The sequence below is a fragment of the Triticum urartu genome, chromosome 4A (assembly GCF_056163025.1).
Source record: "Triticum urartu cultivar PI428250 chromosome 4A, HENAU_Tu73, whole genome shotgun sequence".
Lineage (NCBI taxonomy): Eukaryota > Viridiplantae > Streptophyta > Magnoliopsida > Poales > Poaceae > Triticum > Triticum urartu.
Window position 1 is genome coordinate 47,974,400 of NC_141876.1, and position 23,602 is coordinate 47,998,001.

At 43.9% G+C, this 23,602-nt stretch overlaps 2 protein-coding genes across 2 annotated transcripts; both read left to right on the top strand.

Moving 5' to 3' along the window:
- Positions 1–7,341: 7,341 nt before the first annotated feature.
- LOC125553485 (uncharacterized) lies at positions 7,342–7,961 on the top strand. Its single transcript, XM_048717259.2, has 2 exons — positions 7,342–7,499; positions 7,595–7,961. The coding sequence occupies exons 1-2, from the start codon at positions 7,391–7,393 to the stop codon at positions 7,807–7,809; spliced, it is 324 nt and encodes a 107-aa protein (XP_048573216.1). The 5' UTR covers positions 7,342–7,390; the 3' UTR covers positions 7,810–7,961.
- Positions 7,962–22,487: 14,526 nt separating this feature from the next.
- Positions 22,488–23,090, top strand: LOC125553484 (uncharacterized). The gene is made up of 2 exons (XM_048717258.2): positions 22,488–22,645; positions 22,746–23,090. Exons 1-2 carry the CDS (start codon positions 22,597–22,599, stop codon positions 22,934–22,936), a joined length of 240 nt encoding a protein of 79 aa, XP_048573215.1. The 5' UTR covers positions 22,488–22,596; the 3' UTR covers positions 22,937–23,090.
- The last annotated feature ends 512 nt before the right edge of the window (positions 23,091–23,602 follow it).

Here is a 23,602-nt window from a genome sequence, read left to right on the forward strand (position 1 = left end):
AATTATTGCAATAGGCGACAGAGAGTTTGCAAGACCATCTCGGTGAGACCGAGATCCCATCAGTGAGATCGAATTGATTAGGGTTTGTGGCAGTGCCCATGTCATGAGAACTCGGTGGCACCGGATAGAAAGTTTCGATGGGGCCGAGTTCGACTTTTTGGTTTGGGGCATATGTGGATATGGGAAAGTGGTTGAGGGTTTTGGAGCATATCACTAAGAATTTTGAGCAAGCAAGCCATTAAGCAACACCTCATCCCCTTTTAATAGTATTGGCTTCCCTATGGACTCAATGTGATCTTGGATCACTAAAAGTAAAATGTAGAGTATTGAGCTCTTGAGCTTGAGCCAATCCTTTGCCCTTAGCATCTTGAAAGGGTTCCATATCCTCTTGTCCACGCCACTCCATCTGTTGAACATGTCTGAAATATACTAAATGAAAACATTAGTCCAACAAGAGATATGTTGACATTAATTACCAAAACCACCCAGGGAGCACTTGTGCTTTCACATGTGAACGTCGACTACATGACACTTCACCATTGTTTGGGCCTAGGGGAAAGCATTGAGAAGTAATAAGTAGATGATGGGTTGCTAGAGTGACAGAAGCTTAAACCCTAGTTTATGCGTTGCTTCGTAAGGGGCTGATTTGGATCCATATGTTTCATGCTATGGTTAGGTTTACCTTAATATTTCTTTTGTAGTTGCGGATGCTTGCAAGAGGGGTTAATCATAAGTGGGATGCTTGTCCAAGTAAGGGCAGTACCCGAGCACCGGTCCACCCACATATCAAATTATCAAAATACCAAACGCGAATCATATGAATGTGATGTAAACTAGCTTGATGATAATTCCCATGTGTCCCCAGGAGTGCTTTCCTTTATATAAGAGTTTGTCCAGGCTTGTCCTTTACTACAAAAAGGATTGGTCCATCTTGCTGCACCTTATTTATTTTTATCACTTGTTACCCGTTAGAAATTACCTTATCACAAAACTATCTATTACTGATAATTTCAGTGCTTGCAGAGAATACCTTACTGAAAACTTCTTATCATTTCCTTCTGCTCCTTGTTGGGTTCAACACTCTTACTTATCGAAAGGACTACGATAGATCCCCTATACTTGTGGGTCATCAGCATCCCTGTGGATTTCGTATTTATATGCTGCAAGAAAACAAAGACACATCAGCACACATATGAATATTGGCCCCAGTGTCAATCCACCAATCAGTGGACTAACAAACTGAAAGTACGGTAAATAGATTATCATACCCAAATGCCCCATCATTGTTGCTTAGCATGACATTGACAGACTTGGAGAACTTTTTACCCAGTGCACTTCACGTGTTGTAGAGTTGCCTATGCTCTCTGCAGACTAGTTATGTCACCAGCGTCTACTAATAATCTGTAAAGCTTCTCGATCATTCCTTCTGTAATGTAGGGCAAACAGTGACTGCTTCTTTCTGCAAAGTGGTAAGACCAACTAGACCCACTAATGCAGCAATTTTCCTTAGACACATTGACTCCTTTTGTGCAGTTCAACTAAAATCAAAGTCGGAATAAAACCGAGCTTCAATTTTGATATCCCTGTAAGTAACAATAGGTATAAGGGAAACAATTACTGAGAAATAATGGTTGGTGACTTGTACTCCCAGAAGAAAAATATCTACTGATCTACCTTATCTTAATGGAAAACAAAGCAGGAGAGTAGCAATTCTCAATCAGTGTGATTCATTCATATTAACTGAGACATTATCTTAATAATGCCTTCTTTCAACATGTATAAAGAACGACAAAGCAGAAAAGTACCATTCCTAAAACAATGCGACTGATTCATTTTAACACAGACATTATCTTAACAATACCTTGGTTAAACATGTAGAAAGAACTACAAAGTAGGATAGTACCATTTGTAAAACAATGTAACTGATATATAATAACAGAGACATTATCTGAACAATACATTTCTTAAACATGTACTCCGGTCGATCCCTAACAGAAATGGTACTCCCGCTGATCCCTAACAAGTGTTGCAGTTTTGAACTAAGATTCAGTAGTTAATTCTGAGGAACGTCGGTACTGAAAGTCGGTACTGACCTTTTAAGACCAAGATTTGAAACAACTCGTGAGGAAGACCTGAAAGAGATCTCGACACATATAAAGGGGGTGATGTAGAGTTTGTTGTAACAAAGCAACAAGCATCATGTCTGAGTTGGTCCCAGTTTTGTTCACTACTTAATGGGAAAAGACAGCAATACAATAGCTTCAATTCAACATTTATTTAAAACAGTACCAATACAAGTAGCACAACATCTCAAAGCACACTGCACAATCATATGGATGAAGGCCTGTACTGACCTTTCATGAGACGAACAAGATAAAATACGAATCTACGAAGACGAATAGGAAATCCAATCTCCTTTTGTGTAATTGCACTGAAATCAAGCAAAGGTATCGATGTGACATTTAAGTTCGCTATAGCAACAAGTTGAATATATATCTCTGTTTTAACAGAGGCAAAAAAGAAAACAATTACTGGTCAATAAAGGAGGATGAAACAAACGGCGACAAAAAAAACATCTAACTTATCTTGATGAAAAACAAAGTAGGACAGTAGCATTTCTAAAACGGTTGCATTGATTCATATTAACAGAGACATTCTCTGAAAATAACATTCGTTAAAAATGCAATTTACTTTTAACAGTGGCATTGCTTCAATTTTCCAGTGGCATTCTTAGATTAATAACAACAAAATAGTTGTATGGGACATGGGACATGGGACATGCCAGCACCATGTGCGTCCACACGTATAAATTGGTGATGCAGAGTATGTTGGCAAGCAGCATATCTGCGTTGGTCATATATTTGTTCTCTTTGAACCTTTTTCCTATGTGAGAGCAGCAAATCTAGTCCTGCGCAAACTATCCGACCCCCCAGTTTTTTCCTTTTCAACAAAAAGATTGGTTCCTTACAGATGTGTGTACTGGGTTACCCCTTTTTCCCTATTCGACCAACAAAGCGGCTGGATAGCCAGTCTATACTATTTTCGACCAATGTTTTTTCAAATAATTATTTGTATAATTTGTTCGAATACATATTAACTATTTTCTAAATACATAGTAATACATTTTTCTTAAAGATAAGCAATGTTTTTTAAACATATGGAATATTTTTAAATTGTTTAAACATTTTTATAAGTATCGCACAAATATTATTGAAACACGTGAACATTTTTTAACCTAGCATACATTTTTCTAATAGTATGAAAACATTTTCTTAATTACATGAACATTCGTTTCATGTTGTGTAAACATTTTTTTTAAATGTCATGTGTTTTTTAAGGCTTGATCATTTTTTTCATGTCACAAATATTTTTTGGGATGCTATCAACGTATTTTTAAAACAACTGTAATTTATTTTACATTGTGCTAACATTTTCAATTTCAAGATTTTTAATTAAATGTAAATTATGGAATATATGTTTTTAATTTTTTTGAAACAATGGAATAAAAAACCCGAAAGAAGCAACAAAGAAAAATGAACTAACCTGCGGGAAATCCGCAAAAAAAAAAAACTAACCTGCGGGAAGCTACTTGGACCAGCCAAATAGTAGCGAGACATTTCCCTGTCACAATTCCTACTTGACGTTATAAGCGCTTGTTCTTTCACTAACCGTAGATGATGCTTACATCTTGCTTACATATACTTCCTATACGGGCCGGCCCACGTTGGTTCTTTCCCCACTGGTTTTGGGAAATTTCCAAGGTTCCCACCGGTTTTTTATGTGGTTTTAAAGGACAAGTCTACTTTGTTTTTTTCACCTTCCTTTTTTTTCGCTCTCTCTTTTCCCTTTTCATGTTTCTTTTTTTTGATTTTTTGATTTACTCGTTTTCTTCAAATGTGTGTAAAAATATTCATAGTAAAAAATATTGTCAAATTTGTGATATTTTTTCCAAAATCAAAAAATTTCTCTCAGTTTGTAAAGTTTTAATGTTTGTGAAGTTACCTCAAATTCGTGATGTTTTTGCAATTTTTTGAAAATTCAAAATGTCTTTCAGTATTGGTGAATTTTTATCAAATTTAGAATTTGTGTTTTTACATGAACTTTTCTCCGAATTCAAAATTGTTTTTTTCATATTCGTGACCTTTTCTCAAATTTGTGAAAATTTTAAAATTCACATTATTTGCAAAAATTTGATCTTTTTTCAAATTCGTGAACTTTTCTCAAATTTGTTAATTATTTTCAGTTTAGTGTAATTTTTTGCAAATGTTTTACTTTCAAATTTGAAAACTGTTTTTACCATATTCTTAAACTCTTTCTCAAATTCATGACTTTTTTAAAGTCTACAAACTGTTTTTCATTGTGTGGACTTTTTCAAATATATTATTTTTCACAGATTCAAGATTTTCTTTAAAGTCAAGCAACTATCGGTCAATGGTTAACCGTCAACCGTCGAGCAAACGAGCTAGGGACGAAAAGATGAGAGAGATAGTAACCCGCATTTCGGTGGTCCTGCCCACACGAGAGAGGCTAGGGAGCACAAGTGCCCAAGCGAGTGCCACAAGTAATTAAAGTATTGGAGGTTGATAGTTTATTGATTGAGAATGAGTCAATCCTTCTCTTCTCACTTCAAGATGGTGCATTTATATGTTAGAATTATCATGTGTATTTAAATACGGCAGATCTGCTATGCCAGCCGGTTATGGCTTTTGGGCCTATTGTTTTTGGTGTTGTGACTCTTTATAAGTCTGCCGTTATTTTGTTTTCAGACTATAAGACCTTGTTGAACCTCTTTATTTATTTATAAATGTGGCCGTATGCATTGTTCTGATGCAGAGGCTGGGAAGTCCCTCCTTTTTTAAAAAAATACAGCAGATCTTAGTGAAGGCTTCTCGGATAAATACATACTTTCTTTTACCCATATTGCTCATAAGTGGTGGCTCTCTTTCCCACGTGGCTTGGATCCATAGAAGTGTGTGTGTGGGGGGGGGGGGGGGGGGGGGGTGTCGGGTTGACGACAAATCCCACGTAGAGGGGAGGTGAAGGTGTCAGTCTACGCCACAGGCTAATTTCTAAAATTTCTAAAATATAGCCTAGCATAATTTCCCACGCCCCGGGCCACTAGCTGGTGGATCCTATTTACCTCGTACCGCGGCAAATGGGAATGAACGCACAACCTGCCAAACGCTGGTTGCTACATGGCCTGGTGCATCTTACATTTTTTCCAAGTGTGAGCTTCTCACTTGTTTCTAGAACCTTCTTGAATGTTTTTTTTGTTTTTTTCTGTGGTTCTTTTTCTTGGTTTTGTTTTGAGTTTTTTGGTACCCTCATTTTCTTATCTTTCTTTCTACTTTTCTCTTTTTGTTTCGCGAACATATTTTTGTTTTTTTAATTCAAGAACATGTATTGAATTCATGAACATATTTTGAATATTCGGACATGTTTTCAATTTCTAGAACATTTTCCGAAATATCGGACATTTTTTGATATCACAGCCATTTTTATAGATCACAAGCATTTTTTGATTCATCCACACTTTCAATTTTTATTTTTTAATTCATTTAAAAAATTGAAGTCATGTTTTTTTTGAAAAATCAACAACATTTTTCATAGTCATGAGTTTTTTTAATCCGCGAATATTTTTTGAAACCATGGACCTTTTCTGTATTCGTGTTTATTTTTCTAAAATACATGAATATTCTTATAAATAGTGATTTTTTTAAAAAGTGCGAACATTTTTTAAACTTATGAAAATGTTTTATATTTTGGCAGTATTTTAAAAAAATAACAGGTTGAAGTAAAAAAGGCTGTCCGAAAATTCGATCAGACAAAAATCGCTAGTGCGCACAATACCGCAGTGGGCTGGTCCATTTTATGTTCTGACACGCGGAGGGGTGTGCGTGATTGGTGACCTTCCAGCGCACTGCACGCGGAGCCTCTCTGAGAGGTACTGAACCTGAACGTTTTCCATTTGTATTTCTATTTGAATCAGATAGAAAATGCATTTGCGAGGATGCTTCCCTGGCTGCTCTAAGGCCTTGTATGATGGGAGGTGTTTAGAGAGATGCTTAGGAAAATAAACCGAGTTTTTCTGAAGCATCGGTGTCTATTTTTACAGAAGAGGCGCTTTATTAAGCGTCTATCCTGTACAAATAAGCACCGGTGGTTAAAGAAAGCTTGGTTTATTTCTCTAAGCACCTCCTCTAAGCATCTTTCATTGTACAAGACCTAAATAGTTTCTGCATGGCACTTGGGAAAGTGATCAGTGGTGCTGCTTAATTTGCGAGTAACTAAGACAGTCTCCTCATTTTCTTTTTTTTCTTTCTATTTTTTCCTTTTGTTTTGTGAGTTTTTTAATTCAAGAACATGTATTGAATTCATGAACATATTTTAAATGCGTGAACATGTTTTCAATTTCAAGAACATTTTCCAAATTACCGGACATTTTTTTATATCAGGGCCATGTTTATACATCACAAGCATTTTTTGAATTCATCAACATTTTCAATTTTGATTTTTTTTTAATTCATGAAAATAATTTCAATTCATGTTTTTTCTAGAAAAAATAAACAACGTTTTTCAAAATCATGAGTTTTTTGAATCCATGAATATTTTTTGAAACCATGGACCTTTTCTGTATTCGTGTTCATTTTTCTTAAATACATGAATTTTTTGTAAATGGTGATTTAAAAAAATTGCAAACATTTTTAAAACTTATGAACATATTTAAATAATTTGGCAGTATTTTAACAAAACAACAGGTCGAGGTAAAAAAGCCAGGCCGAAAATTCCATCAGACAAAAATCGCTGGTGCGCACAATAGCGCAGTGGGCTGGTCCATTTTAGGTTCGGACACGCGGAGGGGTGTGCGCGATTGCTGACTTTCCAGCGCACTGCACGGGGAACCTCGCTGAGAGGTGCTGAACCAGAACCTGAACCTTTTCCATTTGAATCGGATAGAAAAAAGCATTTGCGAGGATGCTTCCGCTCCCTGGCTGCTCTAAGCCTCTAATTAGTGTCTGCGTGGCACTTCGGAAAATGACCGATCAGTGGTGCTGGTTAATTTGGGAGTAACTAAGACAGTCTCCCGCTCGTGTCAATCCCTAGCGCTTTGCTGCCACCTTTCAACTGAGATGAATCGCGGCAGCACACGCAAGAAGACGCCGCGATCTCTTCACCAAATCAAGTGAAACTGTTAGCCGCTTCTTATCCGAAAGTGGAAAAATGGAGAGCACGCACTGTTCGGGTCAGAGAGCGCGGCAGATCCGTATCAGTTTAGTCTAAGACGTACGCTGACTGATAAAAGCGATAGCAAACTCGACCCCTCCATCTCCATGCTCGAAGTCAATGAAATCGCCACGCCAGAGATTTCATTTCCCTATATAAACTGTCTATGTTTCCATGGCTCTGCCAACTCAAAGCACACACAAAGACAACGCTACACGAAGCCATTATGGTTTCCGCCATGAAGCTGTCGGTCACCCTCGTCCTCCTCCTCTCAGGTGCGTCCATCGTAAATTCTTACCCATAATCCCGTGAGAGATGGGTTCTTTTTGACAATTTTTGTATGCGTGTGCTGGCCGGATCAACCCTGCAGGGCTCGTGGTGTTCGGGGAGATCGTGGACGCCAAGGCCAAGGCGCCGTGCGCCGTGGTGTGCTTCCAGGGAGGGCACATCACCTGCGACAACTACCCCGGCCAGGAGCTCGACGGGTGCGACTGCGAGTGCGCGCCGGCCGACGGCAAGGGCTGCGTGCTCCACCTCGACGACGGCGTGACCCACACCAACTGCGGCACGACCAAAAAGTTCTAGCTGAATTGTTGGTTTGAATCTGAGTTCAATAAGGCTCTGCAAGCTTGGTGTCGAACAACGAAAATGTTCGCGTGTCTGTGGTTTGGCAGTGTAATTCAACTTTACACGCTTCGAATAAAATTTCCGAGCAGAATGTGGTAAAACTCATAAAAGTACGTACGCGCACAATAATATTAGAGATTTAATAATACCCTGATATTTCATAAGGGCATCTTCAACGACAACCCACAAATTTCTTCCGGCGTCCGTCCGCAGATACGGATGCGGGAGGACGTCATCCAACACTAGCCGCATATATTTCATATTGTTTTCAACTAACCGGGTGAAATTCATGCAAACTTGGCCGGATTTCATATAGACGTGACAATTTCATACAAACCAAACGAAAAAGTTACATTTTAGACATATTTTAACAAAAAAGATAAAACTATATGCACTTACAGTCACGCGCTCCACTCCCACGACACGGATACAATACACTAAGCTACTCAGGCCTCGGCGGATCCTTGTGTCTTCCTCATGTCCGGCAGCCCGCTAACCGGACTACCGAAAGTCCCGGAGGCATATTCTTTCCCCCTATCTTCCCTATGTCCGGCCACGCGCACTCTTAATGGTAACTTATTATGGCCAGTTTGGGTAATTGGCACGTCCAGATAAGAATGCAATGGGTATGTGTGGTACACTAACTCTTGACCAGATCCAAGGTTGCTATCTTTTTTATGTAGTTGTTGCACTGAACCTAATTGCAAGACACGGGTTAGGCGGGTTACTTTCTCTTTAGAAGGCCTAAGGGGCAGAACAGCCCAACTGAACTTTTGGTTAATCCATTTTTTATTTTTTATTTTTTGGAGGAATACTGCCGATCTATTCATTTTTAATCATGGCAGTACAACAAACACCAAAAATAATAAAAATTATATACAGATCCATATACCACCTAACGATGACTACAAACACTGAAGCGAGTTGAAGGCGCGCCGCCGTCTTCGTCACTCTCTCGCCGGAGTCACGCAAAACTTGTTGTACTAAATAGTCGGGAGGTCGTCATGCTAAGACTTCATAGGACCAGCGCACCAGGACAGCAATCGTCGCCGTTGAAGAGTATTGTAGATTGGAAGGATCCGACCCGAAGACACACGAATGTAGACGAACTACGACCACATCCGAGCAAATTCACCAAAGACAGACTTGCCGGAGTCACACCTCCACACACCCACCGATGATACTAGATGCACCACCGGAACGGAGGCTTGGCGGGAAGAACCTTATTCCATTTTCAAGGATCCACCATCGTCTCGTTTTCCTGAACAGGACACAAACCCTAACAAAACTCGAAGAAACATCTAACAAGCGAAGCCCTCCCGCCGGTAAAGGCAGGGATCCATCGCACCGCCATGGCCCTAAGGCCACTGGAGACGAGGTGGACCAGCGATAGCGACAGCAGGCGGCAAAGGAACCTTAGTTTTGTTTGGGGAAGGAGGCGGCTGCGTTTTGGGAGCGGGTTACAACGGTGTCCTTAAACTAGGAGTACTTTATTAAATCAGTTTTGCGTGATCTCAAAAAAGAAGATAAGTTTTGCATGATCTAAAAGAAAGACATAAGTTTTGCATGGCGCAAAAGAGAAACAACAAAGAAGCAGCATAAGACACTTGCTAAAATGTGAAGCAGAACAAAAAATAGTCTAGGGTTGTGAAGTTTTAGACCCAAGTGGGAGCATCACAACCGCCACAAAAGTACACCTGTGATAATGTTGCAGGCCACAAGTTCAGGCATACGCAGTTCATTCAGAACCCCAAGAGCACAACCATCATCGTAATGGCTCGCGGGAGGAGCACTGATACTCTTTCAATCAGTAGACCCCCCCCCCCCCAACCACCTGGAGGATGTAGCGATGTGATGGAGCTAGCATTATGAAACAAAGCAAAGGGTTATTCACCATGGATCGATTGTGCAGTTTCCTTATCTTTTGGTCCATGCATCTCTGACTTACATAATTGTTATCTTTACAAAAATTGAGGTCATGGAAAGCTTCGGAAACCATCAAGAGATTATTGAAACAATTATTTTGCAATCCAAAGGTTTAGTGGTCAAAATATGAGGCGTAGGTGCAAGTCTGTTTCACATAGAGGATCGATGGTGGACCAGTGGGGAGCACCTACTCCTGAATGATGCGTGCATGAACATAAGCGAAGAACATGTGCTCGATGGTTTCCTCTTCTCCACCGAAGATGGACACAACCGACCAAGGTTGCACCTATGATGGAGGAGGATGACACATGGTAGACGATGACGATGACATGGCCAAATGGATAATTTGCACCGACTAGGGGCGAATAAATGCCAAATGTGAGTGGCAAAGTTGTCGACAGGGTGATCACCCATGCACAGAGCATAAGCATCATGTGAAGATAACGTGGCCCGAGAGATGGCAAGCACATGCTCATCGGGGATGTCGACAAGAAATGTGATCATGCAGCTCCCCGTTGTGGAGCATCAAACTCCCTTATTACGGAGGAAAGCCGGGGTTATAATAGAGTAGCTCGACCAAAATAACCTTAAGAATGTAGATGTTGGGGTAGAGGACATTGGTGAACTGGGCGGAGTTTATGTATTGCGTTTTCGATGTTGGAGTTTATGTCAGTTCCTCACCGATGGAGTTCATCAAAATCAGCGTTCATTTGCAGAAGTTATAATAATTTTGGTCTTTTTGCATTCAATTGTTGTGCTTGGGCAAGTTTACAGCACCTTGGCGGTAGTACCGCTCAGGTCCATGGTAGTATCGCTTAGGCGTTATTTCCGCAGGCTGGTGCCGCTCCAACTTTTGCTTGGGAAATGCCTTCTATTGCTATTTGGATTATAAGCGGTAGTGACACGGTAGTACCGCTTGTGCGGTACTTCCACTCTAGTGTGGTGCTGGCTACCGTTGGTTCCTCTGTAACCCTTCGACAATTAGTGGTAGCACTGCTTGTCAGAGGCAGTAGTACTGCTCCGACGGAATTGTCGTTCTAGTACTTCTATACTCATTGGGTTGCGTTGACCGGGCTAAGCGGTAGTACCGCTTGAGCACAACAAGTGCATATAACGATTGGATTTGTCCTCCCACTATAAAAAAGGGGTCTTCTTCCCCATTGCCCCCAACGACTTTGGCCAAGATTTCTCCTCCATTGTTGACCTCCAAAAGCTTTGCCTTCTCTCCATTCCTCCAATGAATCTTGAATCTTTTTGTGGGAAAAGAGAGAGATATCTAGATCCACATTCTCCACCAATCCATGTCTCCTCTTAGTGAGGGAACCTTGTGGATCTAGATCTTGAAGTTCTTTTTGTGTTCTTCCTCTCATATTCCTCCATAGCTTTTGTTGCTTTGGTGAGATTTGAGAGTGAGGGACTTGAGCACTTCGTGTGTTCTTGTCATTTCATTCGTTGCACCGGTTTGAGTTTTTCACGATGGTACGTGGAAGTGAAAGTTGAGAAGTTTATTACTCTTGGGTGTTTGGGCGTCCTAGATAGTTGCTGGTGTTGGGGAACGTTGCAGAAAACAAAAATTTTCCTACTCGTTTCACCAAGATCATCTAGGAGTTCATCTAGCAACGAGTCATTGGATGCATCTACATACCTTTGTAGATCGCGCACGGAAGCGTTCAAAGAACGGTGATGATGTAGTCGAACACGACGTGATCCAAATCACCGATGACCAAGTGCCGAACGGACAGCACCTCCGCGTTCAACACATGTACGGGACGGGAGACGTCTCCTCCTTCTTGATCCAGCAAGGGAGAAGGAGAGGTTGAGGAAGATCCAGCAGCACGACGGCGTGGTGGTGGATGCAGGGCGTCACAGTAGCAGGGCTTCGCCTATACTACGAGGAAGAGAGACGTAACGGGGAGAGAGGGAGGCGCCAGGGGCTGTGTTATGAAGTCCCTCCTCCCCCCACTATATATAGGAGGGCCAAGGGGGGGTGGTGCGCAGCCTAGGAGATCTGATCTCCTAGGTGCGGCGGCCAGGGGGAGGATTCCCCCCCCCCAAGGCACCCAGAAGTGCCTTCCACCACTTGGACTCCTCCCCCTTGGAAACCCTAGGCGCATGGGCCCAGTGGGGCTGGTGCCCTTGGCCCATGAAGGCCAAGGCGCACCCCCTACAGCCCATGTGGCCCCCCGGGACAGGTGACCCCACCCGATGGGCCCCCAGGACCCCTCCGGTGGTCCCGGTACAATACCGATAACCCCGAAACTTGTCCCGATGGCCGAAACAGCATTTCCTATATATAATTCTTTACCTCCGGACCATTCCGGAACTCCTCGTGACGTCCGGGATCTCATCCGGGACTCCGAACAACATTCGGGTTTCTGCATATACATATCTTCACAACCCTAGCGTCACCGAACCTTAAGTGTGTAGACCCTACGGGTTCGGGAGACAAGCAGACATGACCGAGACGACTCTCCGGTCAATAACCAACAGCGGGATCTGGATACCCATGTTGGTTCCCACATGCTCCACGATGATCTCATCGGATGAACCACGATGTCGAGGATTCAATCAACCCCGTATGCAATTCCCTTTGTCAATCGATATGTTACTTGCCCGAGATTCGATCGTCGGTATCCCAATACCTCGTTCAATCTCGTTACCGGCAAGTCACTTTACTCGCACCATAATGCATGATCCCGTGACCAGACACTTGGTCACTTTGAGCTCATTATGATGATGCACTACCGAGTGGGCCCAGTGATACCTCTCCGTCATACGGAGTGACAAATCCCAGTCTTGATCCATGTCACCCAACAGACACCTTCGGAGATACCCGTAGTCTACCTTTATAGTCACCCAGTTACGTTGTGACATTTGGTATACCCAAAGCACTCCTACGGTATCCGGGAGTTACACGATCTCATGGTCTAAGGAAAGGATACTTTGACATTGGAAAACTCTAGCAAACGAACTATACGATCTTGTGCTATGTTTAGGATTGGGTCTTGTCCATCACATCATTCTCCTAATGATGTGATCTCGTTATCAATGACATCCAATGTCCATAGTCAGGAAACCATGACTATCTATCGATCAACGAGCTAGTCAACTAGAGGCTTACTAGGGACATGTTGGTGTCTGTTATTCACACATGTATTACGATTTCCGGATAACACAATTATAGCATGAATAAAGACAATTATCATGAACAAGGAAATATAATAATAATGCTTTTATTATTGCCTCTAGGGCATATTTCCAACAGTCTCCCACTTGCACTAGAGTCAATAATCTAGTTACATTGTGATGAATCGAACACCCATGGAATTCTGGTGTTGATCATGTTTTGCCCTAGGGAGAGGTTTAGTCAACGGATCTGCTACATTCAGGTCCGTATGTACTTTACAAATCTCTATGTCTCCATATTGAACATTTTCACGGATGGAGTTGAAGCGACGTTTGATGTGCCTTGTCTTCTTGTGAAACCTGGGCTCCTTGGCAAGTGCAATAGCTCCAGTGTTGTCACAGAAGAGCTTGATCGGCCCCGACGCATTGGGTATGACTCCTAGGTCGGTGATGAACTCCTTCACCCATATTGCTTCATGTGCTGCCTCCGAGGCTGCCATGTACTCCGCTTCACATGTAGATCCCGCCACGACGCTTTGCTTGCAACTGCACCAGCTTACTGCCCCACCATTCAAAATATACACGTATCCGGTTTGTGACTTAGAGTCATCCAGATCTGTGTCGAAGCTAGCGTCGACGTAACCCTTTACGACGAGCTCTTCGTCACCTCCATAAACGAGAAACATTTCCTTAGTCCTTTTCAGGTACTTCAGGATATTCTTGACCGCTATCCAGTGTTCCTTGCCGGGATTACTTTGGTACCTTCCTACCAAACTTACGGCAAGGTTTACATCAGGTCTGGTACACAGCATGGCATACATAATAGACCCTATGGCCGAGGCATAGGGGATGACACTCATCTCTTCTATTTCTTCTGCCGTGGTCGGACATTGAGCTGAGCTCAATTTCACACCTTGTAATACAGGTAAGAACCCCTTCTTAGAATGATCCATATTGAACTTCTTCAATATCTTATCAAGGTATGTGCTTTGTGAAAGACCTATGAGGCGTCTTGATCTATCTCTATAGATTTTGATGCCTAATATATAAGCAGCTTCTCCAAGGTCCTTCATTGAAAAACTTTTATTCAAGTAGGCCTTAATGCTGTCCAAGAGTTCTATATCATTTCCCATCAAAAGTATGTCATCTACATATAGTATGAGAAATGCTACAGAGCTCCCACTCACTTTCTTGTAAACGCAGGCTTCTCCATAAGTCTGCGTAAACCCAAACGCTTTGATCATCTCATCAAAGCGAATGTTCCAACTCCGAGATGCTTGCACCAGCCCATAAATCGAGCGTTGGAGCTTGCACACCTTGTCAGCATTCTCAGGATCGCCAAAACCTTCCGGCTGCATCATATACAATTCTTCCTTAAGGAAACCATTAAGGAATGCCGTTTTGACGTCCATTTGCCATATCTCATAATCGTAAAACGCGGCAATTGCTAACATGATTCGGACGGACTTTAGCTTCGCTACCGGTGAGAAAGTCTCATCGTAGTCAACCCCTTGAACTTGTCGATAACCCTTAGCGACAAGTCGAGCTTTATAGATGGTCACATTACCATCCGCGTCTGTCTTCTTCTTAAAGATCCATTTATTTTCTATGGCTCGCCGTTCAACGGGCAAGTCAGTCAAAGTCCATACTTCGTTTTCATACATGGATCCTATCTCGGATTTCATGGCTTCCAGCCATTTTTCGGAATCCGGGCCCGCCATCGCTTCTTCATAGTTCGAAGGTTCACCGTTGTCTAACAACATGATTTCCAAGACAGGGTTGCCGTACCACTCTGGTGCGGAACGTGTCCTTGTGGACCTTCGAATCTCAGTAGGAGCTTGATCAGAAGTATCTTGATCATTATCATTAACTTCCTCTCTAGTCGGTGCAGGCACCTCAGGAACATTTTCTTGAGTTGCGCCATTTGCCGGTTCAAGAGGTAATACTTCATCAAGCTCTACTTTCCTCCCACTTACTTCTTTCGAGAGAAACTCTTTCTCTAGAAAGGACCCATTCTTGGCAACAAAGATCTTGCCTTCAGATCTGAGGTAGAAGGTGTACCCAATAGTTTCTTTTGGGTATCCTATGAAGACGCACTTTTCCGACTTGGGTTCGAGCTTCTCAGGTTGAAGTTTCTTCACATAAGCATCGCATCCCCAAACTTTTAGAAACGTCAGCTTAGGTTTCTTCCCAAACCATAATTCATACGGTGTCGTCTCAACGGATTTCGACGGAGCCCTATTTAAAGTGAATGCGGCAGTCTGTAAAGCATAGCCCCAAAAAGATAGCGGTAAATCGGTAAGAGACATCATAGACCGCACCATATCCAATAGAGTGCGATTACGACGTTCGGACACACCATTACGTTGAGGTGTTCCAGGCGGCGTGAGTTGTGAAACTATTCCACATTTTCTTAAGTGTGTACCAAATTCGTGACTCAAGTATTCTCCTCCACGATCTGATCGTAGAAACTTGATTTTCCTGTCACGTTGATTCTCAACCTCACTCTGAAATTCCTTGAACTTTTCAAAGGTTTCAGACTTGTGTTTCATTAAGTAGACATACCCATATCTACTTAAGTCATCAGTGAGGGTGAGAACATAACGATAGCCACCGCGAGCCTCAACACACATTGGACCGCACACATCAGTATGTATGATTTCCAATAAGTCGGTTGCTCGCTCCATTGTTCCTGAGAACGGAGTCTTGGTCATTTTACCCATAAGGCATGGTTCGCACGTGTCAAATGATTCATAATCAAGAGACTCTAAAAGTCCATCTGCATGGAGCTTCTTCATGCATTTGACACCTATGTGACCAAGGCGGCAGTGCCACAAGTATGTGGAACTATCATTATCAACCTTACATCTTTTGGTACTCACATTATGAACATGTGTAGCATTACGTTCGAGACTCATTAAGAATAAACCATTCACCATAGGAGCATGACCATAAAACATATCTCTCATATAAATGGAACAACCATTATTCTCAGATTTAAATGAGTAGCCATCTCGAATTAAACGAGATCCCGATACAATGTTCATGCTCAAAGCTGGCACTAAATAACAGTTATTGAGGTTTAAAACTAATCCCGTAGGTAAATGCAGAGGCAGCGTGCCGACGGCGATCACATCGACCTTGGAACCATTCCCGACGCGCATCGTCACCTCGTCCTTCGCCAGTCTCCGTTTATTCCGCAGCTCCTACTGTGAGTTACAAATATGAGCAACGGCACCGGTATCAAATACCCAGGAGTCACTACGAGTACTGGTAAGGTACACATCAATTACATGTATATCAAATATACCTTTGGCGTTGCCGGCCTTCTTGTCCGCTAAGTATTTGGGGAAGTTCCGCTTCCAGTGACCCTTCCCTTTGCAATAAAAGCACTCCGTCTCAGGCTTGGGTCCATTCTTTGGCTTCTTCCCGGCAGCTTGCTTGCCGGGCGCGGCAACTTCCTTGTCGTCCTTCTTGAAGTTCTTTTTACCCTTGCCTTTCTTGAACTTAGTGGTTTTATTGACCATCAACACTTGATGCTCCTTCTTGACTTCTACCTCCGCTGATTTCAGCATTGAGAACAACTCAGGAATGGTCTTTTGCATCCCCTGCATGTTGAAGTTCATCACAAAGCTCTTGTAGCTTGGTGGAAGCGACTGGAGGATTCTGTCAATGACCGCATCATCCGGGAGATTAACTCCCAGCTGAGACAAGCGGTTATGCAACCCAGACATAGTGAGTATGTGCTCACTGACAGAACTATTTTCCTCCATCTTACAGCTGAAGAACTTATCGGAGACTTCATATCTCTCGATCCGGGCATGAGCTTGAAAAACCATTTTCAGCTCTTCGAACATCTCGTATGCTCCATGTCTCTCAAAACGCTTTTGGAGCCTCGGCTCTAAGCTGTAAAGCATGCCGCACTGAACGAGGGAGTAGTCGTCAACACGTGTCTGCCAAGCGTTCATAACGTCTTGGTTCTGTGGGACGGGTGGATCACCTAGCGGTGCTTGTAGGACATAATCTTTCTTGGCAGCTATGAGGATGATCCTCAGGTTCCGGACCCAGTCCGTATAGTTGCTGCCATCGTCTTTCAGCTTGGTTTTCTCTAGGAACGCGTTGAAGTTGAGGACTACGTTGGCCATTTGATCTACAAGACATATTGCAAAGATTTTAGACTAAGTTCATGATAATTAAGTTCATCTAATCAAATTATTAATGAACTCCCACTTAGATTAGACATCCCTCTAGTCATCTAAGTATTACATGATCCGAGTTGACTAGGCCGTGTCCGATCATCACGTGAGACGGACTAGTCAACGTCGGTGAACATCTTCATGTTGATCGTATCTTCTATACGACTCATGCTCGACCTTTCGGTCTTCTGTGTTCCGAGGCCATGTCTGTACATGCTAGGCTCGTCAAGTTAACCCTAAGTGTTTTGCATGTGTTCCGAGGCCATGTCTGTACATGCTAGGCTCGTCAACACCCGTTATATGTGAACGTAAGGATCCATCACACCCGATCATCACGGCGTGCTTAGAAACGACGAACTTTAGGAACGGTGCACAGTTAGGGGAGAACACTTCTTGAAATTTTTATGAGGGATCATCTTATTTACTACCGTCGTTCTAAGTAAACAAGATGCAAAACATGATAAACATCACATGTAATCAAATAATTAACGTGACATGATATGGCCAATATCACATAGCTCCTTTGATCTCCATCTTGGGGCTCCATGATCATCTTGTCACCGGCTTGACACCATGATCTCCATCATCATGATCTCCATCATCGTGTCTCCATGAAGTTTCTCGCCAACTATTACTTCTACTACTATGGCTAACGCGTTTAGCAATAAAGTAAAGTAATTTACATGGCGTTTCTCGATGACACGCAGGTCATATAAAAGAATAAAGACAACTCCTATGGCTCCTGCCGGTTGTCATACTCATCGACATGCAAGTCGTGATCCCTATTACAATAGCATGAACATCTCATACATCACATATAGATCATTCATCATTCATCACAACTTTGGCCATATCATATCACAAACCACTTGCTGCAAAAACAAGTTAGACGTCCTCTAATTGTTGTTGCAAGTTTTACGTGGCTGAATTAGGGTTCTAGCAAGAACGTCTTCTTACCTACGTTAAAGCCACAACGTGATTTGTCAACTTCTATTTACCCTTCATAAGGACCCTGTTCATCGAATCCGCTCCAACTAAAGTGGGAGAGACAGACACCCGCCAGCCACCTTATGCAACTAGTGCATGTTAGTCGGTGGAACTGGTCTCACGTAAGCGTACGTGTAAGGTTGGTCCGGGCCGCTTCATCCCACAATACCGCTGAAGCAAGAAAAGACTAGTAACGGCAAGAAGGTTGACAAATCTACGCCCACAACAAATTGTGTTCTACTCGCGCAAGAAGAACTACGCATAGACCTAGCTCATGATGCCACTGTTGGGGAACGTTGCAGAAAACAAAAATTTTCCTACTCGTTTCACCAAGATCATCTAGGAGTTCATCTAGCAACGAATCATTGGATGCATCTACATACCTTTGTAGATCGCGCACGGAAGCGTTCAAAGAACGGTGATGATGTAGTCGAACACGACGTGATCCAAATCATCGATGACCAAGTGCCGAACGGACAGCACCTCCGCGTTCAACACACGTACGGGACGGGAGACGTCTCCTCCTTGATCCAGCAAGGGAGAAGGAGAGGTTGAGGAAGATCCAGCAGCACGACGGCGTGGTGGTGGATGCAGGGCGTCACAGTAGCAGGGCTTCGCCTATACTACGAGGAAGAGAGACGTAACGGGGAGAGAGGGAGGCGCCAGGGGCTGTGTTATGAAGTCCCTCCTCCCCCCACTATATATAGGAGGGCCAAGGGGGGGGGGTGCGCAGCCTAGGAGATCTGATCTCCTAGGTGCGGCGGCCAGGGGGAGGATTCCCTCCCCCCCAAGGCACCCAGAAGTGCCTTCCACCACTTGGACTCCTCCCCCTTGGAAACCCTAGGTGCATGGGCCCAGTGGGGCTGGTGCCCTTGGCCCATGAAGGCCAAGGCGCACCCCCTACAGCCCATGTGGCCCCCCGGGACAGGTGACCCCACCCGGTGGGCCCCCGGGACCCCTCCGGTGGTCCCGGTACAATACCGATAACCCCGAAACTTGTCCCGATGGCCGAAACAGCATTTCCTATATATAATTATTTACCTCCGGACCATTCCGGAACTCCTCGTGACGTCCGGGATCTCATCCGGGACTCCGAACAACATTCGGGTTTCTGCATATACATATCTTCACAACCCTAGCGTCACCGAACCTTAAGTGTGTAGACCCTACGGGTTCGGGAGACAAGCAGACATGACCGAGACGACTCTCCGTTCAATAACCAACAGCGGGATCTGGATACCCATGTTGGTTCCCACATGCTCCACGATGATCTCATCGGATGAACCACGATGTCGAGGATTCAATCAACCCCGTATGCAATTCCCTTTGTCAATCGATATGTTACTTGCCCGAGATTCGATCGTCGGTATCCCAATACCTCGTTCAATCTCGTTACCGGCAAGTCACTTTACTCGTACCGTAATGCATGATCCCGTGACCAGACACTTGGTCACTTTGAGCTCATTATGATGATGCACTACCGAGTGGGCCCAGTGATACCTCTCCGTCATACGGAGTGACAAATCCCAGTCTTGATCCATGTCACCCAACAGACACCTTCGGAGATACCCGTAGTCTACCTTTATAGTCACCCAGTTACGTTGTGACGTTTGGTATACCCAAAGCACTCCTACGGTATCCGGGAGTTACACGATCTCATGGTCTAAGGAAAGGATACTTTGACATTGAAAAACTCTAGCAAACGAACTATACGATCTTGTGCTATGTTTAGGATTGGGTCTTGTCCATCACATCATTCTCCTAATGATGTGATCTCGTTATCAATGACATCCAATGTCCATAGTCAGGAAACCATGACTATCTGTCGATCAACGAGCTAGTCAACTAGAGGCTTACTAGGGACATGTTGGTGTCTGTTATTCACACATGTATTATGATTTCCGGATAACACAATTATAGCATGAATAAAGACAATTATCATGAACAAGGAAATATAATAATAATGCTTTTATTATTGCCTCTAGGGCATATTTCCAACACGCGGAGCTCAATAATTATGGTGTAGAACTCTGGGCAAGCTTCGGTCTCTCTAATTAAGTTGTGAAGATTCCCCCGAGCAATTTGTACATGTTCGGCGACTGCCCCCAAGGTTCCATTTGTACGGGTTCGGTGACTGTACCCAAGGGTCGCCATTTGTACGGGTTCGGTGACCGCCCTCAAGGGTCCCCAAGTGGAATCATGGCATCTTGCATTGTGTAAGTGCGCGAGGAGATTACGGTGACCCTAGTGGAATTTTGGGGAACATTGTGCCTCCACACAACTTCAAACGGAGATTAGCATCCGCAAGGGTGTGAACTTCGGGATACATCATCATCTCTGCGTGCCTCGATTATCTCTTACCCGAGCCATTTACTTATGCACTTTACTTTTTGATAGTCATAACGTTTCATGTTATATATCTTGCTATCACTTAGTTGTTTATCTTGCTTAGCATAAGTTGCTGGTGCACATATATGAGCCTAGTTGATTTAGTTTTTGTGCTTGATAAATTAAACTCTAGTTTTATTCCGCATTTGTTCAAGCCTAAAGCGTAATTATTTTAAAGCACCTATTCACCCTCCCTCCTCTAGCGACATCCACGATCTTTCATCCTTGTTTCGATCTTTGGTGCTCACATACCGGCGAGCCCTAGGAATGAGGTAGAGACAAGAGAAGAAATTGTTGCACAAGAATAAGAGAGAGAGAGAGAGAGAGAGAGAGAGGGAGAGAGGGGGGAGCAAATGAAAAGGAATAAGAAAGACATCGCACAATATGCCAGGACTTTTCATTGGCCATGACAATGAAAAGGAAGTTCTTGCTGCAGTAGACTACGAAGACGATAACTGCGGGTAGGTGGAACGAGCGCGGGGGAGAGGGGTGGTTGTCGATCACTCTTCGTTGCGGTCAGCAACGAAAAGTCTCTCTCCGTCTGTGGTGGCCTCGGAAACTCCATCTTCATCCGAGGTAGCCACGAAAACTATCTCTTCGTCCTAGTCGGATATGAAAAGCGGCTCTTCGGTGGCGGCAACTACAACAAGATGATACAATCATAATTTTTGAAATTGGGATCATATTTTCGGATTTCATAAAAAAAGATCCACGCGATTGATGTGAAGTACCCAGTTGGGCTGAAGGGGTTTCATATGGTCATCTTGCTGTCAATTGTCCGTACTTCAACTCTCTTTTCTCTTTGAAACTTCTGATCTATTCATTATTAACCATGACAATACAAATAACCTCAGAGATAATAAAAATTACAATCAGGTCTATATACCACCTAGCGAGGACTATAACCACTGGAACAAGCTAAAGACGCGCCATTGTCATCGCCCCTCCGTCACTGGAGACAGGCAAATCTTGTTGTTGTGCCAAGCTCCCATAGGACCAATGCACCGGAGCAACAATCATTGCTGCTGAAGAAAGTCGTAGACCGGAGGGGTCAAATCTGTAAACACCCGAACAAAGATGAACGAACACAAGATCCAGAAAGATCCACCGAAGACCAGCACCGACCGGGTCTGCGAGATCTGACTACGACACACGTCCACACGTCCTCCGATGAAGCTAGACACACTATCGAAATGGGAATCGAATGTGGGAGACATTATTCCTACCGAGGGACATCACTGCCGTCACACAACCCTAATGAAGACACTAAACCAAACAAAAGCGGGAGTAGAGTCCCTCCCGCGGGTGGGGGCTGAGGTCCTCCACTATTATTTGGCCCATAGGCCATAGCAGACGGGGTGGACTGGCGGCAGTGCCGATGGGAGGAGGAGGAAAGACTGAGATCTTTTTTTTTGTAGAGGAGGAAAGAGGCTAGCCAACTGTTTTGTAAAGATCCAAGTTGAGCCTCCATACTTCAACTCGAAGCAGTGAACCTGCCATATGCGTGATGGTCGATGGACCTCGATAAGCAGCTCTGGAAATAAAGAAATGTAATGGTGATGATTGTTTGACTGGACCATTTTGGATCCAGAGCACAATGTTGAATGCAAGATAACTTTTCAAGCTCAAAGAAGTAGGCCGAAAGCTTTGCAGGTCACGTCCCACTGTTTGTGATCTGTGAACTCGACGACTGAGACTTTTGAGCGGTACGTCAACCCGATCCACATCGAACAAACAGTGGTACGGGTTGGCCGCTGATCCATCCAGCACGGCAACACCTCACAAACCAAGAGGCGCTCGACCAAGTCGGCAACCTCCTCTGACTTTCTGCCCTCAATCGGCCGGACAAATCATGCTGCCTGAGATCGACGGGAAACGTGGCCATAGTTCTGAAATCCACGAAGCCGCCGTCGACGCAAGCACGTACGTATTGGAGCACATAGTATCGCCTGCCATGTGATCTTGTTTCAAATCCCCGGTGAACCTACGTGGCACAAAGTCAGAGAGGGCGGCGGATCCAGCATGCAGTTTGGCTGAGCTGAACCGAAGCCTCCCTATATAAACGCACCGGCACCGCGCTGCAACCACAGATCGCACGACGCACAGAGACGAACGCGCAAGCATGGCCGCCACCATGAAGCTGTCACTCACCTTCGTCCTCCTCCTCTCCGGTAAGTCTCCATTCGCATCCTTGCTTGTGTTTTCTATGATCAAGCATCACTCCCTCTCACGATTATGTATCCTTGCCTGTGTTTGTTGTGGATCGAGCAGCGCTGGTGGTGTTCGGGGACGCGCAGGCGACCTGCGACAACATCCGGTGCATCCAGGGAGGGTACATCACCTGCAAGAACTACCCCGGCCAGAAGCTCGACGGGTGTGCCTGCGTGTGCGCGCCCGAGGACGGCAAGGGCTGCGTGCTCCACCTCGACAGCGGCTCCACCAACAAATGCACCAAGTACTGAACCGGATTACACGCGTTCGTCATTTTCATCTCTGCTCTCGTGTTTGAGTTCGAGCTAAATAAAGCTGCACGTGTGTCGTACGTACATGGAGTAAATAACGAATGGAATGTAAGTTTGTGTCGTGGAATGAAATGGAATGCAATCCGTTGATCAAGTTTTGTAGCAGGGCTAAGCACCGGGGAAAAAAGCATTAGAAGGAAAGAAACTGAAAAAACACAGACCTAGCTCAGTTTTTGGACCCCGGTAGTTGGCGAACTCGTTTGCTGTGAGGGATGACATTTGCGAACGTTTTTCTTGGCAGATTCTTCAGAGATGCATGCCATTTTCTTCAGAGACACATGGCTGGGAAGAATAAAATTTGACGCAAAAACGAGCGGAAACTGTTAGCGTTTGATCTCGCGTCGCAACTAAAACCATCAGCAAGCGTTCGTGGAATAACCGAGGAATGGAATGCTAGATTGTGTCGTGCAAATATGCAATGGGTAACAGGACAAAGCACATACAAAAAGAAAGAGAAACAAGCATCGCTAGTAAGAAAAAGAAACTGAAAAAAAAAACAGAACTAGCTAGCACTTTTTTTGAGGATCTCCAGAACTAGGTAGCTGTATTTGAAACAACTAAGCGAGCGCACATGATCAGAGCATTGCACTAACCCAGGTCCAGCTG